Source organism: Castor canadensis, chromosome 18, assembly GCF_047511655.1.
Source record: "Castor canadensis chromosome 18, mCasCan1.hap1v2, whole genome shotgun sequence".
NCBI classification, from domain to species: Eukaryota; Metazoa; Chordata; class Mammalia; order Rodentia; family Castoridae; genus Castor; species Castor canadensis.
In genome coordinates this window covers 3,195,082-3,221,194 of record NC_133403.1, presented here as the reverse complement: position 1 = coordinate 3,221,194, position 26,113 = coordinate 3,195,082, and the positions used below count along the sequence as shown (strand labels likewise).

Below are 26,113 nucleotides of genomic sequence, written 5' to 3'. Positions count from 1 at the left end.
ACACACACACACACGTAACCGGTGCAGCTGCTGTGCAGAGGTAAAGATGGCCGCCGAGCTCCCAAGGTATGGCCAGGTGTGACTGACCAGTACAGGGACGCACCTGGCTTTTTCAGGGTCCCTGGGCGGGGGGACAGGGACATTTAGGGGGCCCAGGGCCTCAGAAGACACAGCCAAGCCACTCTTTTTTTGCTGATCTGTTTGTGTTTGGCTCCAGGCCAAGGGCTTAGCTGGATATTTACAACCTCCCTGCTTTATAAACCAAGCTCAGAGAGGCTAAGCGAGCTGCTCAAAGTCACACAGCTGCTTAGCACCAAAGCCACAACTTAGCCCAAGATTTGTCAGCTCCTAACCCCTCCCTGGCTTTGGGTGAACCTTGTCTCCTGGTGCTGAGCTTCTGGCCGGGATGAGGGGGCGTTAGGGTGACTCTGTCCCAGGTTTTCTGAGACTGTAGTACCAAAATGCTACACCCCAGGAAACCAGTCAGTCCTGAGCACCAAGGCTTGATTGCACCAATTCCTGGAGCCACTGTCCGTTGCTTCCTAATGATCTTATGAAATCATTTTATTTCTGGCAAACCCTCGGAGCCTTTATTTAGATCATATAGAAAGAAATAAGCACCACGAAAAATGGACAAAGAAAACAGATTTCAAATCTATGAGCTCACTCCGTCTACTTTTATTAATCGAAGACAGGTAGTTACTTCTTTTTTTGCGGTACTGGGATTTGAACTCGGGGCCTCCACTTTGAGCCACTTTTTTGTGATGGGTTTTTTTTGTTTGTTTTTTTTGAGAGAGAGAGGATCTCGCAAACTATTTGCCCAGGCTGGCTTCGAACCGCGATCTTCCTGATCTCTGCCTCCTGATTAGGTAGGATTACAGGCGTGAGCCCCCAGCTCCTGCTCAGGGTGGGTTTCGAGGCCTGAAGATCCTTGACACTTTGCTTGTTGACCTTCACAGTCTCAATGTCACCCAGCTGAAACACTGCAAGGGTCCAAGGGACTTTGCTTCTTGTAGCCTGCAGTTTCCGTGCCTGGGCAGCAGAGGGCGCCGTGGAGCTGAACCGTGCCGTGTCCACCTCTGGCATTCCTGGGTCCCCACCCTTCCCACCTTTTATTCCCAGGGACCAGGCATTTGCTGACCTGATGTTTGAAATTCAGAGCCCCCTTCAAGAAAATCAGTGCTCTCCTCTTTTCTGGGTTCAATTGTATCCCTCCCCCCCCCAAAAAAAAAAAGATTTGTGCTGAAGTCCTGGCCCCTGGTACCCTCCTTCCATGCCTGACTTGGAAGTAAGTTGAGATGAGGTCGTTCGGTTAGGCCCTAATTCAGCATCTCTGATGTCTGCATAAGAAGTGGAGGGCTGAGCATGGTGGTGCATATCTGTAGTCCCAGGTTCTCGGGAGGCAGAGGTAGGAGAATCTTGATTTGAGGTTGCTCTAGGCAAAAGTGAGAGAACCTCTCAAAAACTTGCCTAGCAAATGCAAAGCCCTGAATTCAAAGCCCAGTAACACCGGGTGCCTGGGGCTCACTCTTGTAATCCTCGCTACTCAGGAGGATCGCGGTTCGAAGCCAGTTCAGGCAAATAGTTCACGAGACCCTATCTCAAAAAAAAAAAACTCATCACAAAAAAAACGGGCTGGTGGAGTGGCTCAAGGTGGAAGCTCTGAGTTCAAACCTCAGCACCACAAGAAAAAAAAAACCCAGGGAAAAATGCCATGGAGCAAAGGCCACGCCCAGAGGCTAGGAAGAGGCAAAGAAAGATTCTACCCAGAGTCCCACAGGAAACACAGCTAACGCTCGGCGTCAGGCCCTCTGCCCTCCAGAGCTGTGTAGGATAAATGCCTTAAGGCACCCAGTGTGTGGTGCTTTGCGATGGCAGGCTCTGTGGCCTCACTCATGCTGTCCCCTCTTTCCTTTCCAGGGTGTGCGTGTGTTACTGGGGTTCGAACTCAGGGCCTTGTGTTTGCTAGGCGGGCGCTCTACCACTTGAGCCATGCCCCCAGCCCCGAAGGCTGCCTTACTCTGTTCTCCGTTGCTATAACGGAATCACGGAAACTGGGTAATTTATAAAGCAAAACATTTATCTAGGTGACAGTTCTGGAGACTGGAATTCCAAGGTGCGGTGGCTGTGTGTGGTGGGGCATTGCTCCCTTTCCTCAGAGTCCCCAGAGTCTTTTCCATAACAGCTTCACACCCTTCCTTGAGCACGAGGTAACGGCTTGGCCGAGGAGGCCTCGATCCCTGTCCACGTCTGGAAAAATGTCATTCTGGGAAGATGGCTCACCTAGGCTGGGCAAAGGATGTCATCCTTTCCAGCCTCAGTTTCTTCACTTCGCCTGGACGCGACAGCTGTGTCAGGTCAGGATTAATTTAATGCTCAGCCCGGGGGGTCCCCCGCTTCGTGTTCCCAGAGACATAAGGGTGTCAGCTCATCTGGGGAGCGGGGCCCCGAGAAGGTTCTTTGAGGTTCCCCCCTTTAGAAGCCAGGGAAATAGAGACCTGGACAGAGGGAAGTGACTCTGAGAAGGCCACATGAGCACTGCTGGCTCTGTCCAGAGCTCTTCCACATTCATCAGCGTGAAATGTCACCCACCTGGGTCATCAGACCCTGTATGGGGGCTCTGACCAGCCTGGGGTCTGTCTACACAGCGTCCCCTCCCAGGCGGGGCCGAGCCGTCCCCTCACTCAGGCCTGGATGTTGGGTTCGAACACAGGTTTGTGATTTGCCTGCTGGTTCTGTCACTGACTGACTGTGTGACACTGGGCAAATTGCTCAGCCTCTCTGAGCCTCAGACCTGACTGGGCCCAGACAGTTCCTGAAGATAAAGATAATGGCACCTTCCTGTCCCCAGAGCCCTGAGGAAAGGCAGACTCATCTGTCCTGTGTACCTGTCACCCACATTTAATCCTCCCGGGAGTTTGTACAGCTCGCTCATTCTATTTTCATTCCACCTTCCAGAGGAAGAAAAGGAATTCTCTCTCTCTCCTCTCTTTCCCTCTCTCTCTCTCTCCCCCTCTCTCTTTCTCTCTCTCTCTCTCTCTCTCTCTCTCTCTCTCTCTCTGTGTTTTGCACTTGTAAAGCAGGCACTCCTCCCATCCATTTTGCTCTGGTTATTTTGGAGATGGGGTCTTGCAAACTCTTTGCCCTGGACCTCAAATCTCAGTCCTCCCAATCTCAGCCTCCCAAGTAGCTAGAATTACAGGCGTGAGCCACTGGTGCCCTGGCAGGAAGATAATTCTGAGGTATGGTTGATTGCATCCACAGAGCTGGAACTCAGGAAACAGAAGGTCAAAGGTACTCCTAAGCAGAGCGATTTTCTTGTATTTATTTTTGAGGCCCAGGGATTAAGTGGGCCTCCTAGCTCAGCCTCCTACGTAGCTGGAACTACAGGCATGTACCACTGTGTTGGGCTAAAAAACAGAGCTGCTTTAAACAGGCAGAAACGTTTATCTCCCACAGCTTCCTCGGCCAGGATCTAGGGAGAGGCTTAGTTGAGGGATTCAGGCCTACGTAGCCCACTGGGCTGTGGTCAGGCTGTCATCTACAGTGGGCTGACAAGCAAGAGGCCCTGAGTTCAAATCCCAGAGCCACCAAAAAACAAAGATGGCAGCCAAAGCTGCCCTTGAGTGAGGATATGACTGGGGCTCGAGGATCTGCCTCCAAGATAACTCACAATCCTGGTGAGTCTGTGCTGGCTGTTGAAGGCCTCAGTTCCTTCTCAGAGAGGCCTGTCCCTGAGACCGCTTGAGTGTCCGTACAACATGGCGGCTGGCTTCCCCCACGTGACTGATCCCAGAGAGCAAGGGGAAGTGGCGTGTCTTCTGATCACACCTCGTGTGAAAGTCAGCTTTCCATCACTGTCACAAAATGCCCAAGGTGGGCAGCCTAAAGGAGGAAAAGTTTATTTCGGCTCACGGTTTTAGAGGTGTCAGTCTGTGGTTGCTTGGTTTCATTGGCAATGACACATGACAGGAGTGGAGTGGAGTGAGGCTACTCACCTCATGGGTGGCCAGGAAGAGAGAGAGAGAGAGAGAGGGAGAGGGAGAGGGAGAGGGAGAGGAAGAAGGAGGAGGAAGGAGAAGGAAGAGGAAGAAGGAGGAGGGCAGGGGGAGGAAGAAGGGTGGAGAAGGAGGAGGAGAAAGGGCTGCTCAGGTTCCCTTCAAGGGCAAGCACCAATGACTCCACTTCTTTCCACTAGGCCCCGCCTTCTAAATGGGCCTTTGGGGACACATTTAAGTCCCAAACCACACGCCTGTCAAGACACATCCCATCATTTCAACTGTGTCCTAGGCTACACGGCTCAGATCTGCTCAGTGTGGGAGGGACCGAGACGGGACTGTGGATTCCGGGGGTGAGGACCACTGGCAGCCATCTTGGAGGTGGCTACCACAAAGAGCAGTAATAAGTACGACCATATTTTGAGCACTAAGTCCATACCAGACACTGGGTACACAGTCTTAGTTATTATTCCCCTCCTCCATGGACCAGGAAGAGGGGGTAGGAGGGGGGAGGAGGAGATGGAGGAGGAGGAGGAGGAGGAGGAGGAGGAGGAGGAGATGGAGGAGGAGGAGGAGATGGAGGAGATGGAGGAGGAGGAGGAGATGGAGGAGGAGGAGGAGAGGGAGGAGGAGATGGAGGAGGAGGAGGAGATGGAGGAGGAGGAGATGGAGGAGGAGGAGGAGATAGAGGAGGAGGAGATGGAGGAGGAGGAGGAGATGGAGGAGGAGGAGATGGAGGAGGAGGAGATGGAGGAGGAGGAGGAGATAGAGGAGGAGGAGGAGGAGATGGAGGAGGAGATGGAGGTGGAGGAGGAGGAGGAGATGGAGGAGGAGATGGAGGTGGAGGAGGAGGAGGAGATGGAGGAGGAGGAGAGGGAGGAGGAGGAGGAGATGGAGGAGGAGGAGGAGAGGGAGGAGGAGGAGGAGATGGAGGAGGAGGAGGAGATGGAGGAGGAGGAGATGGAGGAGGAGATGGAGGAGGAGATGGAGGAGGAGGAGGAGATGGAGGAGGAGGAGGAGATGGAGGAGGAGGAGATGGAGGAGGAGGAGGAGATGGAGGAGGAGGAGGAGATAGAGGAGGAGGAGATGGAGGAGGAGGAGGAGATGGAGGAGGAGGTAAATAAAATCAGCATAGGAAGGAAGAGGAGTATAAAAGTAAAATCGGAAGATTTTGTAAGTTAAATAAACTAACAACAGCACTAAAATACAGTAAAGAGAACAAGTAGAGAAAAAGAAAGAAAGGAAACAGTTCAGAATGACAGGGAATGGGCCCTGCTTCCTGGGCTATGCAATCTTGGAGCCCGCCAGGTGGAGGCGGTATTGGCCCGTCGTGAAGTCAGCTGTGGTCCTGCTGTTCAGGCAGGTGGGGTCAGTCCTCAGCCCAGGGCTGCGTTCTCCCTGAAGGGACAAAGAAGTCCCTTTTTGCACCCATAAAAAAGGGTACCGATCCCCATTACCAGCTCTGTGGCCTGTGGGCTTGTCAGGTTCCCAGTCACTTCAGAGGCCTCCCACATGGTACACCCAGGGGTGGCTGTCATCCAAGCCTGGGGACGTCCCTGAGTGCATCAGGAGGCAAAGAGAACTGAGGGGGGAGCGAGGGAACCCCGGATTCTGCCCACTGGTGGGGACACCTTCAGACTCTGCCAAGTGGCAGACAACCACGGGGGACGGGGCGGGGGGCGGGGAGATGGATGCTTGGACCTGGGTTCAGGTCCCACCTGGCAAAAAACCACACGTGGCAGGGAGGCAGTTCTGGAGATGTCACACAGCCATCCTCAGGCAGTGGGGATCCCTTGTCACCCCCAGACACAGGCCCTCGGTAACCCTCCCATCTACCCAATGTTTTAGCTGGCCATCTCCCACCCAGACGGCATGGCAGGGTCCCCAGGCTCCCTGACTTGTGTTTGTTCCTCGTTTTCAGGTCCCCAGAGAGACTCAGGCCCAAACAGGCCTCTTCTGAAGATGGCACCAGGTGTTGTACACCAATAAGTGACAAAATGATTTTTTTTCTTCAATGCTCAACAGGAGAAGTCACTGTCAAGCCTTAAATTTTTGGATTTAAGGCTTACAGGAACCGTGGCTAGCTAGCTAGGACTGCCAGTCGGTTGTCACCAGAGGTCCTGCATGTGCCAGTCACCTTGTGGTTAGTCCTGACGGACAGTGCCTGGGGATCACGCCACACTTCCACGCGCCTGTCAAGACTCTGTGCCCAAGAAACCAGAAGTGAGGCCTCTGTTCGGTGCCCAGGCGTTGGGAGCTGCCCGGAAATGGCTGTGCCCTGTGGGACCTTGAGTATGGGGTAGCAGGTGACTCAGGAGAGTGACACTTAGATCTTATCCTTTCTGCCTTAGGCTCCACACTTTCTCTCAGACTGGAGGCAAATTGCAGAGATTTTCAAGTTCGTTATAGCGAGAGGTCAGTGAGCCAGCCCAGGTGGGGGGACAGAGGGTGTGGGGGTGACAGGGCAGGTACCTGAGGCCCCCGGGGGACCCTGATTCCCCAGCCAGCTGCTGAGGGAGCACCTCCATGCGTCTCGGTCCCCAACCTGCTCACCATGGCTTCAACCTGGTCAAACTGTACCTGAGTGACACCCAGGAAAATGGTGGTGACTCGGGGAGGTGACCGAGTCGCTGGGGCTCGTCTCCAGTCTGGATGGAGCCTGGCATTTCAGATAGCAGGCTCTGGCACCCACTGCCGTGTGACACCCACTGAGGACAATTTGTCCATCAGCCAGAGGACCGAGAGGCCCCTAGGGGCGGCAGGAGCGGGGTGCCCCGTTTTGGGGTTGGATGATTGACTTGAAGATCGTCTTTGTGAGGTTTTAGCTGCCAGGTGAAGGGCTGTGTCCCCACCTTGGTTTTGTCATCTGTAAAACAGGATAATAGGATCCAAGTTTCCCAAATTATACAACTAACGCAGCACGGAGATTTGCAAAGTAAAGAGTTACTGCTAATGCTCTTTTTCAAGGAAGATAGTTTGAGGGCTGCCTAGCAAGTGGGAGGTCCTGAGTTCAAATCCCAGTGCCGCCAGCACCCACAAAAAAATACGATTTTAAACTTTGCGACGCTCTTCTGTCACATATGTGCTCTCCTGTGCGCACTTACGTAAGAAGATGTTCCCATTTTGGTAAAGTGGGAAATTTAGGCTGTTGGTTATTTTGTGCCTGACCCAGGTACAGGGTCCCCAGGGGACGGGGAGCTGGGGAGACCAGCATGGCTCAGTGCCCGCTCACCCATCCTCACCCCGCAGATCAGCTATGGGGGCGACGTGCCCAAGAGCTGCCACCTGTGCAAGCAGGTGCGGATGCAATGCGAGCACACGGTGACCGTGGGCCGCGGCTCCTCCCAGCAGGTGGAGAGCGAGATCCTGGTCCCAGGTGAGTGCTGAGGTGGGGACAGGTGGCCGCCCCACTCCTGGGCACAGCAGGAAGGGGCTGCAGGGGTCATCGGTGACACCCTGTCCTCTGCAGGTGGCAGTTTACATCCAATGGTGGGGACATCGGCTTTGGGATCTTCCTGAAGACCAAGATGGGGGAGCAGCAGAGGGCTGGGGACATGACAGAGGTGCTGGTGCCCGAGGGTGGGACCCTCACCTGCCTCCACCTGCAAGTTGCCAAGGGGCGTCCGGTCCTCCTGCCAGGGAAGGGACCCTGCTGTGACAGGCGCAGCGTGGGGCTGGCTGGACACTGGCAGTTGTAGCCCTGGTCCCCTGGTGTGGGGACCCACACGTGGATTTGCCAGTGACACCACGAAAGGGCTGTCCCCACACCAAACCTTCACGGAGAGAGAATTCTAGGCAAGCCTGTCATGGCCGCTTCTCTGGTTTCTGGAGTCACAGTTTGCTCGTGGCTTTCCCTGGCCGGACCCCCATCCGAGCTCCCCAGCCACAGAAATCCCACCCTGATGGCCTGCTCCCCAGAAGCTTGCTGGGACATGAGGCCAGGTGGCCGAGCAAAGCAATACAGACACTCTTACCTCCTGGGACCTTGAATTCAGCAAAAAAAACCCCAAAAAACCCAAAAAACCTCAGGCCTCTTTCTACGAACCAATCCCAAAAAACAAGTTACTAGTCTTTTGTTGCTTTGGTTTTTTGGAGGGACTGGGGTTTGAACTCAGGGCTTCACACTTGCAAAGCAGGTGCTCTACGGCTTGAGCCACTCCTCCTGTCCATTTTGCTCTGGTTATTTTAGAGATGGGGGGTCTCACTTTTGTGCCGGGCTGGCCTCGAACTGCGATCCTTCTGATCTCAGCCTCCCAAGTAGCCACCGGCACAGGGCACTATATATATTTTTTTGATACAGGGTCTCACTCCGTGGCTTAGGCAGGCCTAGAACTCTCCACCCTCCCATAATGCCGGGATTACAGGTATGTGCCACCATGCCAGGCCGTGATGGAACTTAAGTGAACGTCTCAACTTTGGCTCAGGAATGCGACGTGGTCTCCTCTTGCTCTCCTTCCTCCATCTTGCTGCCTTTGTCACTGAATTTAGGGCAGCTCGGATTTTGTTTGAGGTGCTGGGGATCGAACCCGGGGCCTCACACCTGCGGGCAAGCGCTCTGCCACTGAGCTACAGAAGTTTTCTTTTATCAACCCCATGAAATCTTGGACAGAGCCGAACCGATCCCGTAGTGCCCGAAAATAACTCGGCAAAGAGGCTGAAGGTCAAAGGTGAAAACAGATCCATGGCCTACAGCGAACTTTGGAGGAGGGGACACGTTGAGTTCCCTGCGTCAAAGGCGGGAGTGTGGACAGCTTGATTTCACGATAGATAATAAAATCACTCTGATAGCCAGCACCCCAAGTTCAAGGCACCTTGGGAGACACCCCCAGGTTTCAAGCCTTCCCACCCAGGGTTAATTGATCAATAACTCTTTTCTGGGTTTTTTTGGCAGTACCAACATTTGAACTCAGGACTTAGGACTTTGCACCTTGCTAGGCAGGCGTTCAGCCCGTTCTGCTTCAGTTGTCGTTTGCGTAGGGCCTTGTGTTTTTGCTTTCCCTGAGGAGCTGGGATTACAGGTGTGTACCACCACACCCAACTTTCCATTGATTGAAATGGGGTCCCACTAACTATTTGCCAGGGCTGACCTCGAACTGTGATCCTCCCGTCTCTGCCTCCCGAGTAGTCAGATTTACAGGCGTGAGCCACTGTACCTGGCTACTCCAAGGAATTTCTAACGACAATTTTTTTTTCAGGTCCCAAGAAAAACCGTGAAAGGCTAATTTTTACACTCACGAGACCCTGTGACTCAGTGGCCCTGAGTTCAAATCCCCAGTCCTACCGACAAAAAATCTTCTGTAAAGAATTCACAGGTCACTCCCTTAGGCCAGGCAGGGACCAAGAACTGGGGCAGAAGTGAGGTGCTGGCTCTCACTCCCATGAGCCTTTGCAACAACTCATGTCTGCTTTCCCTACTTTGCCCTCCCACTGTCCCCAGGTCACTGTTCATCCGGGCCCAGGTCACCTTGACGGAGCACTTGGAATTCTCTTCCCCTACAACCTTCAATGGCTCCCGCTGCTGAGAAGGGGTGGCCGCAAGTCTCCAGCAGGGCCTGGAGTCCATGTGAGAAGTGACCTCAGTCTTTTTGGGTCCTCGCGGCATCTCTGTCTCTCACTGCGGTGGCTTTTCCTCGGGTGGTCACCTTGATCATGACATCCTTTTTGTCATTTCCACCTTAATGGCTCAGGTCACATGCATGGCCTCCAGGGACAGGGTCCTTCTCCTCCACATTCTAGAGCATGGTGTCTTTGGGGACCCAGGACACGTGGTGGCTTAGGATTCAGGGTTCGAGTACAGACACACGAGGGCTCCAACTTAGGCTGTGGTCACTTCTCGTGTAAAATGGGGACATACACACGGGAAATAGGGCCTGTGACCTTGAAAGCCTGACGGCTAAGGGAGTGAGTGACACTGTCGCAACAAGCAGCGTCTGCCTGGAGCAACACTGGGGGGTCTTCGGGAGCCTTGGACTGGAGGGTCAGACAGGTGGGGAACAGTGTTTAAGTCGGAGGGAACAGCATTGCAAAGACTCCATGGTAGAGGGAGCAGCAAGGACAGACAGACAGGCCCCGTACTCGCCTCACCTGGCACCAGGTGACTTGGGAAGGGCCAGCACCCACCTGGCTTGTGTAGGGAAAGAAAGATCAAAGTCCAAGGGTGGTGACAGAGGCCCAGACCACTGCCCCACCTCCATCCTGGTCCTGGGTCTTTCGTGCAGTCGGTCAAGTTCTCCTTTCTCACCCCTCTGCCTCTCCTCGGCCCTTGCAGTCAACTCCCTTCCTGGGGAGCAGAGTTGGGGGTGGGGACATCAGGCCCCACCTTTCCCTGGGGTCACCCTGAGTTGTGGGTCAGCCAGGAGACATCCCCAGCAGCCCGGGGAAGCCACTTGCCCAAGCGGACACTTCCAGCTCATTGTCCAGGGTCCCCCCAGCCAGCTCCTGTGGGCGGACATCCAGGGACATCCATCCGGCCGAGATGTCTGCAGGGGAGGGCGGAGGTGACAGAGCCAGGGCTTCCTCCGAGGCTCCTGTGTCCCACTGTCCTTCCTTTGGTTGCCAGGCCACACGCTTTATCTAGGACCGAGTGCCAGCAGGGCACCTGTGACCCATGAGAGACATAGGACACCTGCAAGGTGGGAGGGAGCATCACCCCAGTGAGCGGGTGACTCACACATGGTGACAGAGTCACCACCACGTCCCAGAAGGGACCGAGGGCCTGAAAGAGGACATCCCTGGCCCCAGAGCCACTGGGGCCCAGATGTTGGCTCTGAACCCTCCATGTCCAGGCTGAGGTCACAGAGGACGCCATGAGCTGAGGGGGAGACAGGGACTTTGACGGTGACCTGGACCACGGGGCTTGGCACACTGACGTGGTGACAAACCATGTCCTAGCTGGGCCCTGCCGTCCCTCCTGGACACCAATCCTCACTCTGCTTTTTGGTGGCCTGAGACGCTGGGAGGCTTTGATGGGGATAATGACAGGCTGTCCCTCCTGAACAAGAACAAAGCGGAGTCACTGAGCCAAGCCCATGCTTTCCAGCATGGCAGCTGCTCACCACCTGTCCCCTGCAGCAAGCTGAGTGGCTTCAACAACCAAAGTTTGTTCCCTTGCCGCGCTGGAGGCTGGAAATTCAAGAGCGTTCCTTCTGAGGAACAGGTGCCCCTCCGGCCTCAGCCTCCGGCGTGCTGGGATTACAGGCGTGCACGCCCACGCCCGGCCTCTGCCCCTACTTTCTGATGGTTTTCTGGCAATCTTTGGAGACCCTGGGTTTGAAGAAACATCACCCAACTTTGCTTTCATCTTCACATGCTGTTCTTTCTCTCCGTCTACATCCAAGCTGTCCCCCCTCTTTTTTTTATAAGGATGTACTAGAGTAGGGGGTCCGCCTACCGACTGCAGTATGACCTCATCTTAACTCATCACATCCGCAATGACCCTGTTTCCAAGTAAGGTCACGTGCTAAGCTGCTGGGGACTGGGAGGTTAGCGTTTGAATTTGAGGGTGCCAGAACCCCAAATTTTGACTAGTTGGAAAGATATATGCTATATTAAGTATATACCGGATTTCAAAGATTTGGTACAAAAAGGAATATAATAGCTGGGCACTGTGGCTCACGCCTGTAATCCCAGCTACTCAGGAGGCAGAGATCAGGAGGATCAAAGCCCGTCCCCGGGCAATATCTCCAAAAAACCCATCACACAAAAGTGTAGCCCTGAGTTCAAGCCCCAGTACCGCAAAAAAAAAAAAAATCCAATGTCTCTAATAATTAATTATTGATCAGATAATCTACCTCATAGGTTAGGTGTATTGACAGCATGTCGGAATAATATTCGGATATATTACAGAAATGCTTTTTTGGCAGAACTGGTGGTTAAAACCAAGGGCTTCAGGCCAGCACACAGTCACAGAGCTCCATAAGTTGCCCAAGGTGGCCTTGAACTCTGGATTCTCCTACCTCAGCCTTCCAAGTAGCTGGGATTATAGACATGAGCCACTGTACCAGGCTATGTAAACCAATTTTCATAGGTTTTTTTTGTGTGTGGGGGGGGGGATTTGAACTCAGGGCTTCACGCCTCCTGGGCAGGCGCTCCATCACTTGAGTCACTGCACAGCCCTCATAAAAGTTTTATGTGGCCGCTGGAGAATTTTCCTCTTGGGTGAACCCATATGGATGCCTTTCCAGCAGGGCTGGTGAGTGGAAAACACCTGAAAGTGCTAAACAGCCGCCCTTGCTGGCACTTTTCTCTCTCTCTCTCTCTCTCTCTCTCTCTCTCTCTCTCTTCCCCCCCTTCCTTCCTTTCTTTTGATTTAAAATTCTTCTAGAGCAAATGTTATTCAAACGAATTATAATGCAAGTCACAAATGCAAATCACCCATGCAATTTTTAAATTTTACATTTTTAGGAGTAAAAGGGTAGAGGAGCTGGGAACATAGCTCAAGTGAGCGCCTGCCTAGCAAACACAAGGCCCTGAGTTCAAACCCCAGTGCTGCCAAAAAATAAAAATTAAAAAAAGCCTGGTGTCCAGTGGCTCACACCTGTAATCCCAGCTACTGGGAGGCAGGGTGAAGGAGGATCTGTGTTGGAGGCAAATAGTTCCCGAGACCCCATCTCCAAAATGACCAGAGCAAAATGGACTGGAGGTGTGGCTCAGTGGTAGAGCGCCTGCTTTGCAAGTGCAAAGCCCTGAGTTCAAATCCCACTCCCACCAAATAGTGAAAGAAAAGAAAAAGTAAAATTTATACATTATAATTCAAAGGTTTAAAAAAGTTGCAATCACCTTTAATTTTGCATTTATTCCCATAGATCTAAACATTTCATATCAACATGTCATCAGCAGCAAAATCAATGAATGAAGCATTTTACTGTGGGCCGCGACCCAGGCTCACAGCTGACTCATTGTCACCAGTGCTGAGCCACACAGGACCGGTCATCTCACACCCGGAGCTCGGTGTGACGCTGTGGGAGGACAGAGGGAAAGGTCTCGGTGGCCTGTTCCGCTGCCCCTTGCCCCTGCCACCTGCACCTTCTGGAAAATTCAGGTCCAGCCAACTGCGTCAGCCACCTCCCACTGCCCGGTCCCTCACCCAGGGCACCACCTGGGCCGTCCCAGGGTCTCCAGCCCTGCAGCTGCTGGTGACAGCCACAGTAACAATTATGAAACCGTGCTCCTCACAGCCCACGCTGAGGGACTGCAGAATGCCAGGCCACCACCAGGTGACCCACAGGCCACCGCCTTATCTAACCTTTCCCCACACCTCCAGGACCAGAGCCATTGGCACATCCAGCCTGCCAGTGAGCATGACCAAGCCCGGCCTCTGCTCAAGGTCAGAGGTAGCGGGGACCGAGGGCTGGGTGTGGTGGCCCACATCTGCCATCTCAGTTCCTTGAGAGCCGAAGAACTGAGGTTTAAGGCCATTCTTGGCAAAAAGTTAGCGAGACCCCATCTTAACAAACAAGCTGAGCGTGGTGGCGCAAACCTACCATCCCAGCTATGGCTCAAGTGGCAGAGCACTGAGGCCCTGAGTTCAAACCCCAGTACCCCTCCAAAAATGGCAGGGGGGAGCTCCTTAGGCAAAAGGACCAGCGAGTTGACCTCTCCAGGTTTATAAAAAGTGCCTCCATTTTGTTCAGAAGGGCAGGTGACACACATCCCCTCCCCCCAACTCCTTCCTTGCCACCTGGGAATTTGGACGGTTTCCCCTTAGAGTGAGGCTTGGGTGGGGTGGGGGAGTGGAGGTCACCTGCTGCCCCAAACTCCAGTCTGTGCTCCTGGACACCTCTTGGGGCAAGTCACCTCCCTGTCCCAGATAGGGTGCACTTGGGGATTGGGACAAACAAAAACTCAGAGGGGAAGAGAGAGGCCTGGCAGGGCGGAGCAGGGCCAGCAGCTCCCTTTGGGGCGGGACCAGCATGTGACACCGCTGGGCAAAAACAGGCGAGTGTCCTGCGGGGTGTCCATTTGTCCTGTAGTCTTGCACCGTGTCCCCCAGGCACCATGAGCGGCAGAGTCGGGGACCTGAGCGCACAGCAGCAGGAGGCTCTGGCCAGGGTGAGGAGCCTGGAGGGCGGGGGGCTGGGGACCGGCCTGGCTCAGTCCCCACCTTGGGGACAGGGACACGGAACGCACGCCTGGAGCACAGGGCGGCCACCGTGTGCAGCACCTGCGACGGGAGCCATTTTCTGGGCTACTAGAGGAAAGGGGGGACAAACCCAGCCCCCCCCAGTTCCCTGGCCCTTGTTCCTATGGGGGGAGGAGGTGACCCTGTGTTCCTGGGAACCTGGGACAGACAGATTCCAGATCTGTGCCCAGATTGCGACATTTGTTGTTTGGTTTCTCTTCCTGGCCCTCAGGACCCAAGCCTTCTTTCGGTGGTTGATTTTTTTTATGAGAGGGAAGTGGAGATTTGGAGGTGACAGTGACACTGTCCCCAGGGCGCTGGGGAAGGGGGGAATGTCTGGGTCTTAGGTGTGTCCCCCTGGCTTGCACTTGGGCCTCTGGGAAGGTAATTCAAGATTTGTGTGGAGCCGGGCATCAGTGGCTCAGGCTGTAATCCGAGCTCCTTGGGAGGCTGAGATCAGGAGGATCGGGGTTTGAGGCCAGCCCAGGCAAATAGTCCCTGTGACCCCATCTCCAAAATAACCAGAGCAGAATGGACTGGTGGAGTGGCTCAAGAGGTAGAGCGCCTGCTTTGCAAGCACAGAGCCCTGAGTTCAAATCCCAGGTCCCCCCACCAAAACAGAAGATTGTGGAATGACTTATTTCTCCCTGGGGATGCGTCCTTCAGGGAGAGAGGGAGGCAGAGGGTGAATTCTGCTGTCCCAAACTTTGTTTCTGGGACACCTCTTGGGAATGAGGGAGTCACCTCCCTGCCCCAGATAGGGGGACATCCCAGGGTCCCCAAGATAAAAGAGGGGCCCTCACATGAGAGGAAGGGGCTCTCAGGTGAAGGAGGGGTCCTCACTGAAGGGGAAGGGGTCCTTTGGTGAGCGTCCAGCATGATGGCCTCGGGGAGGTCCCAGGTACCAGGCTCAGGAGGGAGACCTGAACTTTGGGGTGAATTATGGTGGAAATCAGGGGCCAGAAGTTTAAACAATGCCAAAACGAGCTTCTTTTTTTACTTTTTTCCATTATTTAAAAGTAATGAGCACTTAGCATTTTAAAAATTGGGGCGGGGGGAATTGAAAAGAAAAAGCAGGACAGGTGATCCACGATCTGAGAACTATAAACCCAGGAGTGTTTCCTTCCAGATTCTTCCCACAGCTGGTCCCACTGCCAGGCAAGGTTTTGTCCCTTTGTGACATCATCGCAAGGTGATTTTCCGCCAAGCGCAGCACCTGCTTGGTGGCTTTCTTTCCCTCGTCCGTGCCAAGGACAGCGTGGGCTGGCTTGCCACTTCCCCCGCTCTGTCCCTGGTGCAGATTCTCCATCACCGCAGCCTCAGTTTTCTCATCTGCAAAATGGGGGTGTGACCTTGGCCTCCTCCTGCCTCAGGGCATGTCCTGAGGTCCAAATGAGGAAACCCCATAGTGCTGGGGGGAAGGAGAGGGACAAGGTGATTGCTTCCGGGGACCCTGCCTCCTTCCACCGCTGCCCCCCAAAACTTCCTTGGGCCCCAGAGGCTGCAATGGCGTCTCATGTAGGAATCTCCCTTGTCCCTCGGGATTTGCAGCAGACGCTGTCGGGGCTGATGGCACTTGGTAACTCCGAGCACCACGTTTGTCACTATTTCCATTTCACAGATGGAGAAACTAAGGCTCAGAGCGGTTAAGTAATTCACCTCCAAGCCCAGAGCCCCCCAAAGGCAGCCATCAGGGGCAACCCTGCTGAAACCTTCTGCCTGGGTGGCGTCAGAGTGACCCCGGTGACCCCCAAAATTTGAGAAGGTCTGGGTGGTGCCCTGTTCCCAGACGCCATAATGGTTCGGGGAAGGTGTTAACTTTGTGGTCTCCGCCCAGCAGGGTCCCCAGCTGAGGGTGGGTGGCCCGTGATATGTGACAGTCATTTCTGTCCCCTTAGTTCCGAGAGAAACTCCAAGATGTGCTACCCACCCTGCCCCAGGCTGATGACTATTTTCTCCTGCGCTGGCTCCGAGGTGACACCACAGAGATGGGGGGGGGCAGAAAGGGGAGGAAGTGGTCATGGGGGGGGGCATTAGAAGAAGGGGGTGGGGGACTTCCGGGGTCAGGTAAGGAACACGGGCTCAGGATCCACCTGCTCTGGGCTAGAACCTGAGCTCCCCCGTGTGTCAGCACGGGACTAAGTCTCTGCCAAGCCTTAGTTTCCTCATCTGTGAAATGGGTGGGGTCCCCAGGTGGGTACAGACTCGAAGTGAGGCTAGAACCAATGTCTGGGGCATCCTCCAAGGTTAACTGGCCTGGTCGTGGGCCCGACATCACTGTACATGGTCTTCTGAGACTTGCCTTTGGGTCTGTCCTCAGTTCTCTGTGGATAGACTGTTTTGTCCCCATAAGGAACTGACACGTCTGCTGGGACATGGAACAGGTACCCAGCAAATACTGAAGGGAATGGCTTTAAAGAAAGCTGGAGATTGAGTTTCTTTAAAGACTTTTAGCTGCAGTAGGGGAAAAGCATTTGAACCCACTCCATCCCATGGAGGAATTTCACGTACAAGGTGAGAAAAGTCAGGGGTCGGTGTGGCTGAAAATTCTGCTCTTTGGGCTGGCGGCGTGGCTCAGTTGGTAGAGAGCCTGCCTAGCAAGCGTGAGGCCCTGAGTTCAAACCCCAGCATTACAAAAAACAAATTGATTACATTTTTGTCTTCAATAGGGCAAGCTGGCCACTGAATCCCAGCCCTACAACAAGCTAGCAGTATGCTGGTGACAAGCCGTTCATTGTACCTTAGCCTTTCTTTGTTAACATTGGTTCCTACCTTCAGGGTGCGTGAATGGCAAAACGCCCTGCCAGGAGCTGACTGTTCTATTCTGTTTATTCTATCTTTTTTTTTTTTTTAATAAAAAACAACTATTTTTATAAACTTTATTTTTTTTAGATTGGCTTTAGATTTTCAGAAAATGCACAACCATATAGAGAGTTGCCATCTGTAGTGTACCTAAGGTTAGGAACAAGGAAAGGATGACATCAGTCACCATTGCTGGCTAAACATGGAACTAGCAATCTTTGCCAATGCTATAAGACAAGAAAAGCCAGTGGCAAAGACTAGACTTATTTTATTTTATTGCAGATAAATAGCTTCTCTCCCTTGTTAACCGATAGAATCAACAGGAAAAAAAGTCTAGAACTAAACAGAAACTTCATCAAGATGACCAGGTAGAAAACTCAATAGCAATTCTCTCTGCAGCAATATTCACCTAGAAAACGTAATGAAAAGTCAGACATGACTCAAAACAGCAACAAAGCCTATAAAATATCTCGAAACTTAACCTCAAACCCAAGCTCTCCATGAGCAACACTCATGGCAATTTCCAAAACAGAGCACAGCCAGGCTGGGTGCCAGGCCTCACACCTGTAATCCCAGCTACTTGGGAGGATGACATCAAGAGGATCCAGGTTCGAGGCCAACCCGAGCAAATAGTTCTCAAACCCTGTTTCTAAAATAACCAGAGCAAAATGGACCGGAGGTGTGGCTTCAGCAGTAAGAGTGCTTGCTTTGCAAGTGTGAAGCCCCGAGTTCAAACCCCAGTGGTGCAAGAAAAAAAAAATTTTCAAAGAATTTCCAAACTAAGGCTGGTAGTGCATGCCTGTAACCACATAGTTCCAGGCCACCTTGGTCTACATAGCGAGACTATGTCTCAGACAATAAAACAAAGCAAAAAATCCAGACCCACTGGATTCTTGGGATGCAAAGAAAGGGAGGGGGACCCCCAGTATGTCCTCACAAGCTTTTGGGGACCCACTAATTTGAGATCCAGTCTCTTCTTCCCTCATCTTCTCGTAGCTCGGAACTTTGACCTGCAAAAGTCAGAGGACATGCTTCAGAAGGTGAGAACCTGTTACCTGTGTCCCATCTCCCATGCTCCCGGGGGGCTGTACTCCGGGCATCGGTGACAAAGAGTGGCCTTGTCGTGTTTATTCTTCCTTCCTCCTTGGATCCCTTTCTGCACAAGACCTGGGTCCCTCTCCTTTAAATTTTCTCCTGTCCCCCTGGGTGGCTGCGGGCAGAGGGACCAAACCTGGTGTCCCCAGATGCCCATAGAGGCCTTTGGGGCAAAGTCTCCAGCTCCTGCCACTTTCCTGTAGCACCTGGTGTTCCGGAAGCAACAGGATCTGGACAATATCCTCAAGTGGCAGCCGTCAGAGGTGAGCCCCACACGGCATCCTTGTAACCCTCCTACCCCATCCGGGTCCCCCGCTGCCCGCGTCAAGCCCCTGATCATGTCCTTGAGGTGGCTTGAGTCAGGACCCCACTGTGTGTCCAGGTGTTGCAGCTCTACGACTCGGGCGGTCTGTGTGGCTACGACTATGAAGGCTGCCCCGTGTGGTTCCACGTCATCGGGACCCTGGACCCCAAGGGACTGCTTCTGTCAACATCCAAGCAGGAGCTGCTCCGCAAACGCATTAAGTCCTGTGAGATCCTTCTGCACGAGTGTGAGCTGCAGAGCCAGAAGGTGAGGCCCTGAGTTCAAATCCCATACCACCCCCACCAAAAAAAATATACCCAAACACCAGAAGGTGGGGTACATGAGGACCTAGGCTGTCCAAAGGGAGACTCTGGGTCCAGGGACAGGTGACACCTCATGCCCTGACTTCTCCCCAGCTCTCAGGACTGCTAACCCTGCTGTTGGCACGCGTCGATGTCACCAAAGCCCTTTTCCTTCTGCATTAGACACTGACCACAGATGCAGGCAAAACTCTTGCTCTGTTCGCTGGGAACTCTGGGAAAAGTGGGCTTTGCCTTTGGAAAAGATTTTACCCACCATTATAAATATCATCCCCATCCGAGAAAGCCTCCTCAGCCAACATGGTGGATCTTCCTGCCTCCGAGCGGCCCTCTGCCTCCTTCAGAGTGAAGCCAGGCATGGCCCTTGTTGGTTTTGTGACAGAGATGTGCCCAGTGACACTGTCATGTCACATGGCATGGTTTGGCTACTTGCTGGCTCCACAAGACCAGGATGGGGCCTGTGTCACCAATGTCTGGCACAGAAAATAGGCCAGCAAATATCCCCAGCAGAGAGGGGGTGGCTGGAATGGAAGTGAGTCAATCAACCAACATGGCTGACTTTCTAGGGTTGTCACAGTGTCTGCCACTTTAATGATGGAGGTGGTCCTTGTGGTGGTGATACGATACAAATAAAAGTATTTGCTAATATTTATCAGCAAATATCTTTGTGTATCATTTGAATTCTCATAGCAATTGTATCAGAACCAAGAATGAGTCTCCTTTTACAGAGTAGAGCAAGGCTCAGAGAGGTTCACAACCTGCTCAAGGCCACACAGCAGAACTCTGGCTTGGACACAGCCGTGGTCTACAACGAGGTCAGCTTGTCTGTGTCACCAGCACCTCGTCTGCAGATTCACTTAACTGAAGATAGGAAATATTCAGGGGAGAAAATGGATCTATACTGAACTGTCCAGACACTTTTTTTCTTTTCGGTATTATAAATCACCTAGAGATTATTTCAGTGTTCAAGAGGGTGTTCACAGGTTAAATGCAAGTTTGGCACCTTTTGATATAAGAAATTTGAGCACCTGAGCTTGCATCTGCAAGGGGTCCACCAGTGAGCCGTGTCTTTCATTAATTAAAATTGATTTGCTCCACGCCGTAATGTTGAGCAGACTCTGAAACCTTCCCCCGCCACCCCCATGAGCCCACAGAGCCTGTGAGGGCTCAGATGAGCGTCCCCACACATCCTAGATAGACTCCCTCTTTTTGGGAAATGCCACGGGCTGCCCGGAGGTGTGAGTGACACGAGTGTGTTTTGCTCTGGCCGTGCAGCTGGGCAGGAAAATTGAGACTGTGCTGATGGTGTTTGACATGGAAGGACTGAGCCTGAGGCATCTCTGGAAGCCAGCCGTGGAGGTCTACCAGCAGGTAAGGCAGGCGTGGACCCCGGGACAATAGGGAGCCACAGCCTAGCCAGTCCTTGGAAAAAGGAGACACACCTGCTCCTGGAGGTGGAGGAGGCGGGTGGGCCTCGTGTCTCAGTAGCCTCTGAGGCCACAGAAGTCCAGGGGTCAGGGTGCAGGAGCTTAGCCCTGACCAGGCTTGTCTTTGCTTCACAGTATTTTGCCATAATCGAAGCAAATTATCCAGAGACGGTGAAGAATTTAATTATTATTCGAGGTGAGCCCCTGACCTCCTAAGGGGGGAGAAGTAGGGAACAGGGTGGGGGTGGATAGTCGGTAAACTTTTAGGTTCAGGTAAAGAACCATTTTTTTCTTTGTAGTTATTGAGATTTGAACTCAGTTCCTCATGCTTGCTAGGCAGGTGCTCTACCATTTGAGCCACTCTACCAGGTCTTTTCTGTGATTTTTTTTTTCAAGACAGGGTCTCCCAAACTGTTTTCCTGGGGCTGGCTTTGAACCTAGATCCTCCTGATCTCTGCCTCCTGAGTAGCTGGGATTACAGGCGTGAGCCACAGGCACCAGCCCATTTTTTTTGTCTCATCCTTTGCAAGCACACACTTTTCTAACACACAAAATCCCACACTAGTCAAATAAGTTTTGACTTCTAAGTGTTTGCTGTTGTTTTCTTGGCTTACTTTGCTGTGGACTGGTAACAGATGGTCCTTGGGCCACACTGGTTGAGCAAGAATGGTCTCTGTCTTCCCCGGCCACGTGGGGAGAGGTAGCCACTTGTTCCCTGGGGTCCAATGGTCTGGGTTCAAATCTAGCTGGCTCTATGACTTGGGGCAAGTCTATTGCATCTCACTGAGCCTTCGTTTCCCGCTCTGTGACGCTCTCCCCACACAAGAGCTGGGTGTTAAGTGAGACAGTCATAGCAGAGCGTGGCCTGCTCAGCGAGCAGGTGGCCTTGCACCCAAGAGGGTTCCATGGCTACTGGGGAAAACTCCAGTGCAGAAAGGGACAGGTACCATGGGGGAAATCGCCATTGCTGGACGAAGGACGACAACAGCTGATTGAGTAACAGCACTGATTCCGAGAGGGTGTCACTCACTGACGGTCACAGAGCAAGCAATGTCTCACGCCTCCCTGGCCCAGCTTCCCGAGGGAGTCTCATCTGTTTCAGCCCCCAGGCTATTTCCAGTGGCTTTCAACTTGGTCAAGTCGTTCATGAGTGAGGAGACCCAGAAGAAGATAGTGATTCTGGGAGGTGAGCGCTGTGGCCTCCTGGCGAAGCCCATCTCTGCATCTGCCTGGAAAGCAGAGGTCGTTGCCGGAGGAGGCCCCATTTCTGCTTGGCTCCTCCTCAGTAGTCACTGACCCTGGACTGTCCGTGTCGCCTCTGCACCCAGGGCAAGGCCTTAGGTTCTAGGTCATGGTCGGGTGGCCATGGTGTTGGAGTAGATGTCTGGGGGAGTATCTGGGGTCCTGGGCCCTCTGCTGATCTCCCTGAGCCCCACGGAGGCCTTCGGTTCTCTCCCTGAGTCTCCCTGAGTGTCTCAAGGCCCCTGTCCCCATCCTGAGTCTTGTAAGCCCATCAGAGACACCCCCTTCTTCCCTGAGTCTCCCCAAGCTCCCTGGAGGTCCCCCTCCCCTCCTTAAGTCTGCCTGAGACCCCTGGAAGTCCCCTGTCCTCTCCCTGAGTCTCCCTGAACCCCCTAAGGTCCCCCCTCCTCCTCCTCCACAGACAACTGGAAGCAGGAGCTACAGAAGTTTATCAGCCCCGACCAGCTGCCTGTGGAGTTTGGGGGGACCATGACTGACCCCGATGGCAACCCCAAGTGCCTGACCAAGGTACAGGGTCCCCAGGGGACGGGGAGCTGGGGAGACCAGCATGGCTCAGTGCCCGCTCACCCATCCTCACCCCGCAGATCAGCTATGGGGGCGACGTGCCCAAGAGCTGCCACCTGTGCAAGCAGGTGCGGATGCAATACGAGCACACGGTGACCGTGGGCCGCGGCTCCTCCCAGCAGGTGGAGAGTGAGATCCTGGTCCCAGGCTGTGTGCTGAGGTGGGGACAGTGGCCGCCCCACTCCTGGGCACAGCAGGAAGGGGCTGCAGGGGTCATCGGTGACACCCTGTCCTCTGCAGGTGGCAGTTTACATCCAATGGTGGGGACATCGGCTTTGGGATCTTCCTGAAGACCAAGATGGGGGAGCGACAGAAGGCTGGGGACATGACAGAGGTGCTGGCCAGCCAGCGCTACAACGCCCATATGGTGCCCGAGGACGGGACCCTCACCTGCCTCCAGACCGGCGTCTGTAAGTGCTGAGGGTGTCCCTGGAGTTGTTTCCCTCTTGGTGACAAGGACAGGAGTGCCCATGTCTTGCCACCCAGCCTCTCTGTGTACCCTCTGTTTCGGTTCTTGGGAGGGTGCAGGGGTCCGTGTAGGTTCTCAGATCCCATGGGCTCCCGGGAGCTGGCTTCAGGGTCTTTGATCTGCTGAGGGACCCGTATGTGTGGGTACAAGGATAGAGGGACCTTGCAGAGGAAAAGGCAGGCTTCGGAGCCCAAGACTGTGGGCTCAGCTCCAGGGAAATCCCCATAAGCAGCCAAAGTCACAGTAAGGTGTCACCTAGCCGTGTGCACCACCCTACTTCAGGAATCCAAAAGGTGTGTCTTCCTCCTTTCGCTGCACCTCCTTTGTCCCTGAGTGGGGGTCAGCTTGGTCAGTGTTACCAAAAGCAACATTGCCCAGTGTCTGTCACCTTCCATGACTATAACAAAAGACCCGAGATAACGAGCTTAGAAAGAGAAAAGGTTTATTTTGACTCACATTGGCCCCCATTGCTTCTGGGAGTGTGTGCAGAGCAAAGTTGATTACGTCACAAGCGTGGGAGCAGAGGAAAGGGGAAGGGGCTGGAGTCCCAGAGTCCCCTCAAGGGCACCCCAGTGAACCTGCTGCGAGGCCTCACCCGGTATAGCTCCCACTCCCTTTAACACAGGGACCCATAGGGGACACTTATCCAAACCACAGCAATGGGATTGGTTGTCACTTTCAAGTGACCAGCTGTGAGGACACGGGGAGCTGTGACGTGGGACGTGCTATCTGGTGCACAGAAGGTGCCACACCGCTTGCTGGCGGCCACCACGACTCCTCTCTAGGTAGCATGGCCGTCACCAAGGAGGTGGTAGTGAGTCTTGGTCTTGGGGCTGGGCAGTGGCCCATGTGGCACCAGGTGTACACATGGGTGGGGCTCGCTACCTGGTCACTGCTGTCCTTTCAGATGTCCTACGCTTTGACAACACGTACAGCCTGATGCACTCCAAGAAGGTCAGCTACACCGTGGAGGTGCTGCTCCCTGACAAAGCCTGCGAGGAGAAGTTGCAGGGTGTCCAGGCACCGAGACCCTCCCCAGCCCCGTGAAGACCCTGGCCACCGCTGCACCTGCTCCCTCCAAGCCCCCCGCACCCGCTCCTCTTTCCCTCCCCTCCCAGGTGGGGTGGCTCTGAAGGTGGCCACCTATGGCCACCTACCCTGTCTCTCCCTGTCAGCCCACTTGTGGCCTAGCGGTCAAGCAGAACTTGGGGCGGGGGGCAGGGGGCGGGGGGTGACCACCAGTGCCCAAGGATTCAGACACGTATCTCATCCCCCGTTCCTTGAGAACGGGACTGAGGAAGTGTCCACTGAAGAAGCTGTCCTTATGTCCTCCTGACGGGGTCCACCCACCCCAGGACTCACCTGTGGGGAGAGGTTTTTTTTTGTCTTTTTCTTTTTTGGTGCTGGGATCGAACCCAGGGCCTCACGCACGCTAGGCAAGCGCTGTACCACCGAGCTACATCCCAGCCCGAGGACTCACCTGTGAATGGTGTCCCTGCTTGGGGTGGGGAGGGACCCTGCAGGGAGCACAGCTTCAGGCCCAAAGAGCAGGGGACACTGCTCTCGGTCCCCAGGGATGGACGGGGCCAGCTGGAGGCAGCTGGGTGGGAGAGGGGCAGGAGTGAGCATCCGGGTTCTGGCTGAGCACTGAAATTTCACCTTTGGAAGGAAGACAGGAAATGGGCAGGCAGGACCCTGTGGGGTGCCACCAGGGGAAAAGCCAGGGCCAGCCTTGCCCAGGGTTTGGGTGTCCACACCTGCAGGACAGTCAGCTTTGGCTCCTTCCATCTTGAGTGAGGCCCAGATCAACACAGCAGACCTTGCCTGGAAATAAGGTCAATCGGTGTGGCTCAGTGGGTGACTCCAGGTGGAGGCAAAGCCGTCACCTAGGGCCCAGGATCCCTTCCCTGCCCTCTGTCCTCTAGCTGGGCCAGAGCCAGTGGCCACTGTCATCTCAGAAGACCTGTGTCCTACCAGAGCTGACTCAGCCTCCCCTGCTTAGGATTCCTTGATTGTGTTATGGCACGGTTGTCCCACAGCACAAAAGAGTGCTGTCCATCCCACGTCCTGGCATTGAGTAGCCAGGTGTCCTGTAAAGGGGACAGCAAGCTGTCAGCAGCCTGGCTGTCAGCGTCCCTCCCAGGAGCCTTATCATCAGGCCACCTGTCCAGGTGTTTTGCAAGCAAGAAGCCAGGCTTGGCCCCGTTCCCGCCTGATTCTCATTTGGTTTTCTCCAGTTGACAGGAGCTTCGTGACCCAGGACGTATTTTCGGGGAGAAATTCTGAGGCCTGAAGTGGGGGAGTCTCCAGGGGAGCCGTGTGGGGACCCCTGGTCTGAACAGGGACTCCTTTGCAAAATACAAAAACAAACTCAGCTGATACCTAGGGCCAGCGCGGCAAGGAATTCCTGTCCAACACGGTCGGAAACGGATTGGAAAAAATAAATAAAAAAATAAAAATGGCTGTGCTGCCTCCATGGAGTTGGAAGGGAAGGGGAGGGGAGGGAAGGGAAGGGAAGGACTAAGGTTTGGGTTAGGGTTAGGGCTAGGGTTAGGGTCACAGGTCACCCCCAAGTCCAAAGGCTGCCCCCGTATCTAATGAGACATGACAGGCACTTCCACTGCCCCCTTGCCCTATGTAGCCCCTCCGCAGAGCCACTCTGGCTCCCCAGGGCCATTTTCCCACGCTCCTTGGCAGACTGGTGGGGGTTTGTTAACTGCAGTCAGAGGACCCTGTGCCAGATTTCATTGAGCCTCCCTGTTGTCATGACGAGGACTCAAAATGCCTCAATGCACCCGACACCTGCCCTGTGTCAAACAAGAGGCTCTGATGTTAAACTTGACCCTTGCCCTGCTAACCACCACGGTCAACTTAGTCCAGTTTGCTGCAAACCTCACTCTGCCCCATGCACAAGGGTTTCCCGAGGCTCCCATCACAGAGACTACACACAAATACAGGGGCCGGGGTTTGGGGTAGGTGACAAGGGGCCACATGCAGAGAGGGGACCAGTGGCTCTGGAACAGTGTGCTTGGATGGAAAGCAGTGAACCCAGCGGTCACCTGTGGAGGTAACAAGAGGCTGAGGACACTGGGCTGACCCAACTCTACTGACTGGAAGCTTGCTTGTATTGAGGGAGGCAGGAGTGACTCTGATGATCGGTGACCAAGTGTGTGTGCGGTCACACGTGGTGCTGGTGACAGCCCAAAGCCAAATTCTGGGGGAGCACACAGCAAAAAAGTCTGACAGGAGGTCCAATGACCTTTGCCTAAGAAAGTGACCATGAATAGCCAGGAGCTGGTGACTTACGCCTGTAATCCCAGCTACTCAGGAGGCAGAGATGAGGAAGCCAGCCTGGGCAAATAGTTCTAGAGACCCTATCTCAAAAACACCTAACCCAAAAAAAGGGCTGGTGGAGCGGCTCAAGTGGTGGAGTACCGGGCCCTGAGTTCAAATCCCAGTACCACCACCAAAACAAAACAAAGTGACACTGAAGGTTACGTGAAGGTGAGCCACCCAGGCTGAAGAATGGGGTGTGGGTGGCCGTGGGGCAGAGGAAATATGGGGAGAACCCTGGGTGACACCTGATGTTGGTGCCTTGGTGTCTGGTTTCTCCATGGACAACTGTGTACGTGTTGAACGACTGTTAATAAAATGACATTTTAATGTAGATTATAAAACAGCTTCTGGCGTGTCAACGAAAAAAAATGGCAAAATTTTGGCAGCAGGCTACCAATCCAAACAGACCCTGCTC

General features: G+C 53.9%; 1 protein-coding gene across 5 annotated transcripts; it reads left to right on the top strand.

Moving 5' to 3' along the window:
- Window positions 1-13,875: 13,875 nt before the first annotated feature.
- On the top strand, window positions 13,876-24,819 carry LOC109696779 (SEC14-like protein 4). 5 transcript variants are annotated; one of them, XM_020179993.2, is made up of 12 exons: window positions 13,876-14,048; window positions 16,017-16,092; window positions 17,917-17,960; window positions 18,219-18,278; window positions 18,398-18,586; window positions 19,915-20,010; window positions 20,202-20,262; window positions 21,169-21,252; window positions 21,730-21,836; window positions 21,914-22,053; window positions 22,134-22,303; window positions 23,270-24,819. In XM_020179993.2, exons 1-12 carry the CDS (start codon window positions 13,995-13,997, stop codon window positions 23,407-23,409), a joined length of 1,221 nt encoding a protein of 406 aa, XP_020035582.1. In that variant the 5' UTR covers window positions 13,876-13,994; the 3' UTR covers window positions 23,410-24,819. The 5 variants fall into 5 exon arrangements, with proteins under 5 accessions (XP_020035582.1, XP_073917530.1, XP_073917531.1 ...); XM_074061429.1 differs by lacking the exons at window positions 13,876-14,048; window positions 16,017-16,092; window positions 23,270-24,819 and adding an exon at window positions 22,988-23,245 and having other exon boundaries at window positions 16,167-17,960; XM_074061428.1 differs by lacking the exons at window positions 13,876-14,048; window positions 16,017-16,092 and having other exon boundaries at window positions 16,168-17,960.
- Window positions 24,820-26,113: the final 1,294 nt, after the last annotated feature.

What these genes read in the sequence shown, in the direction of transcription:
- LOC109696779 (XM_074061428.1), top strand. Translation starts at nt 17,589, where the DNA reads ATGGACCGGAGGTGTGGCTTCAGCAGTAAGAGTGCTTGCTTTGCAAGT. An exon ending in CCGTGGAGGTCTACCAGCAG is followed by an intron (nt 20,011 to 20,201) that starts GTAAGGCAGGCG and finishes TTTGCTTCACAG; the next exon opens with TATTTTGCCATAATCGAAGC. An exon ending in GAAGATAGTGATTCTGGGAG is followed by an intron (nt 21,253 to 21,729) that starts GTGAGCGCTGTG and finishes CCTCCTCCACAG; the next exon opens with ACAACTGGAAGCAGGAGCTA.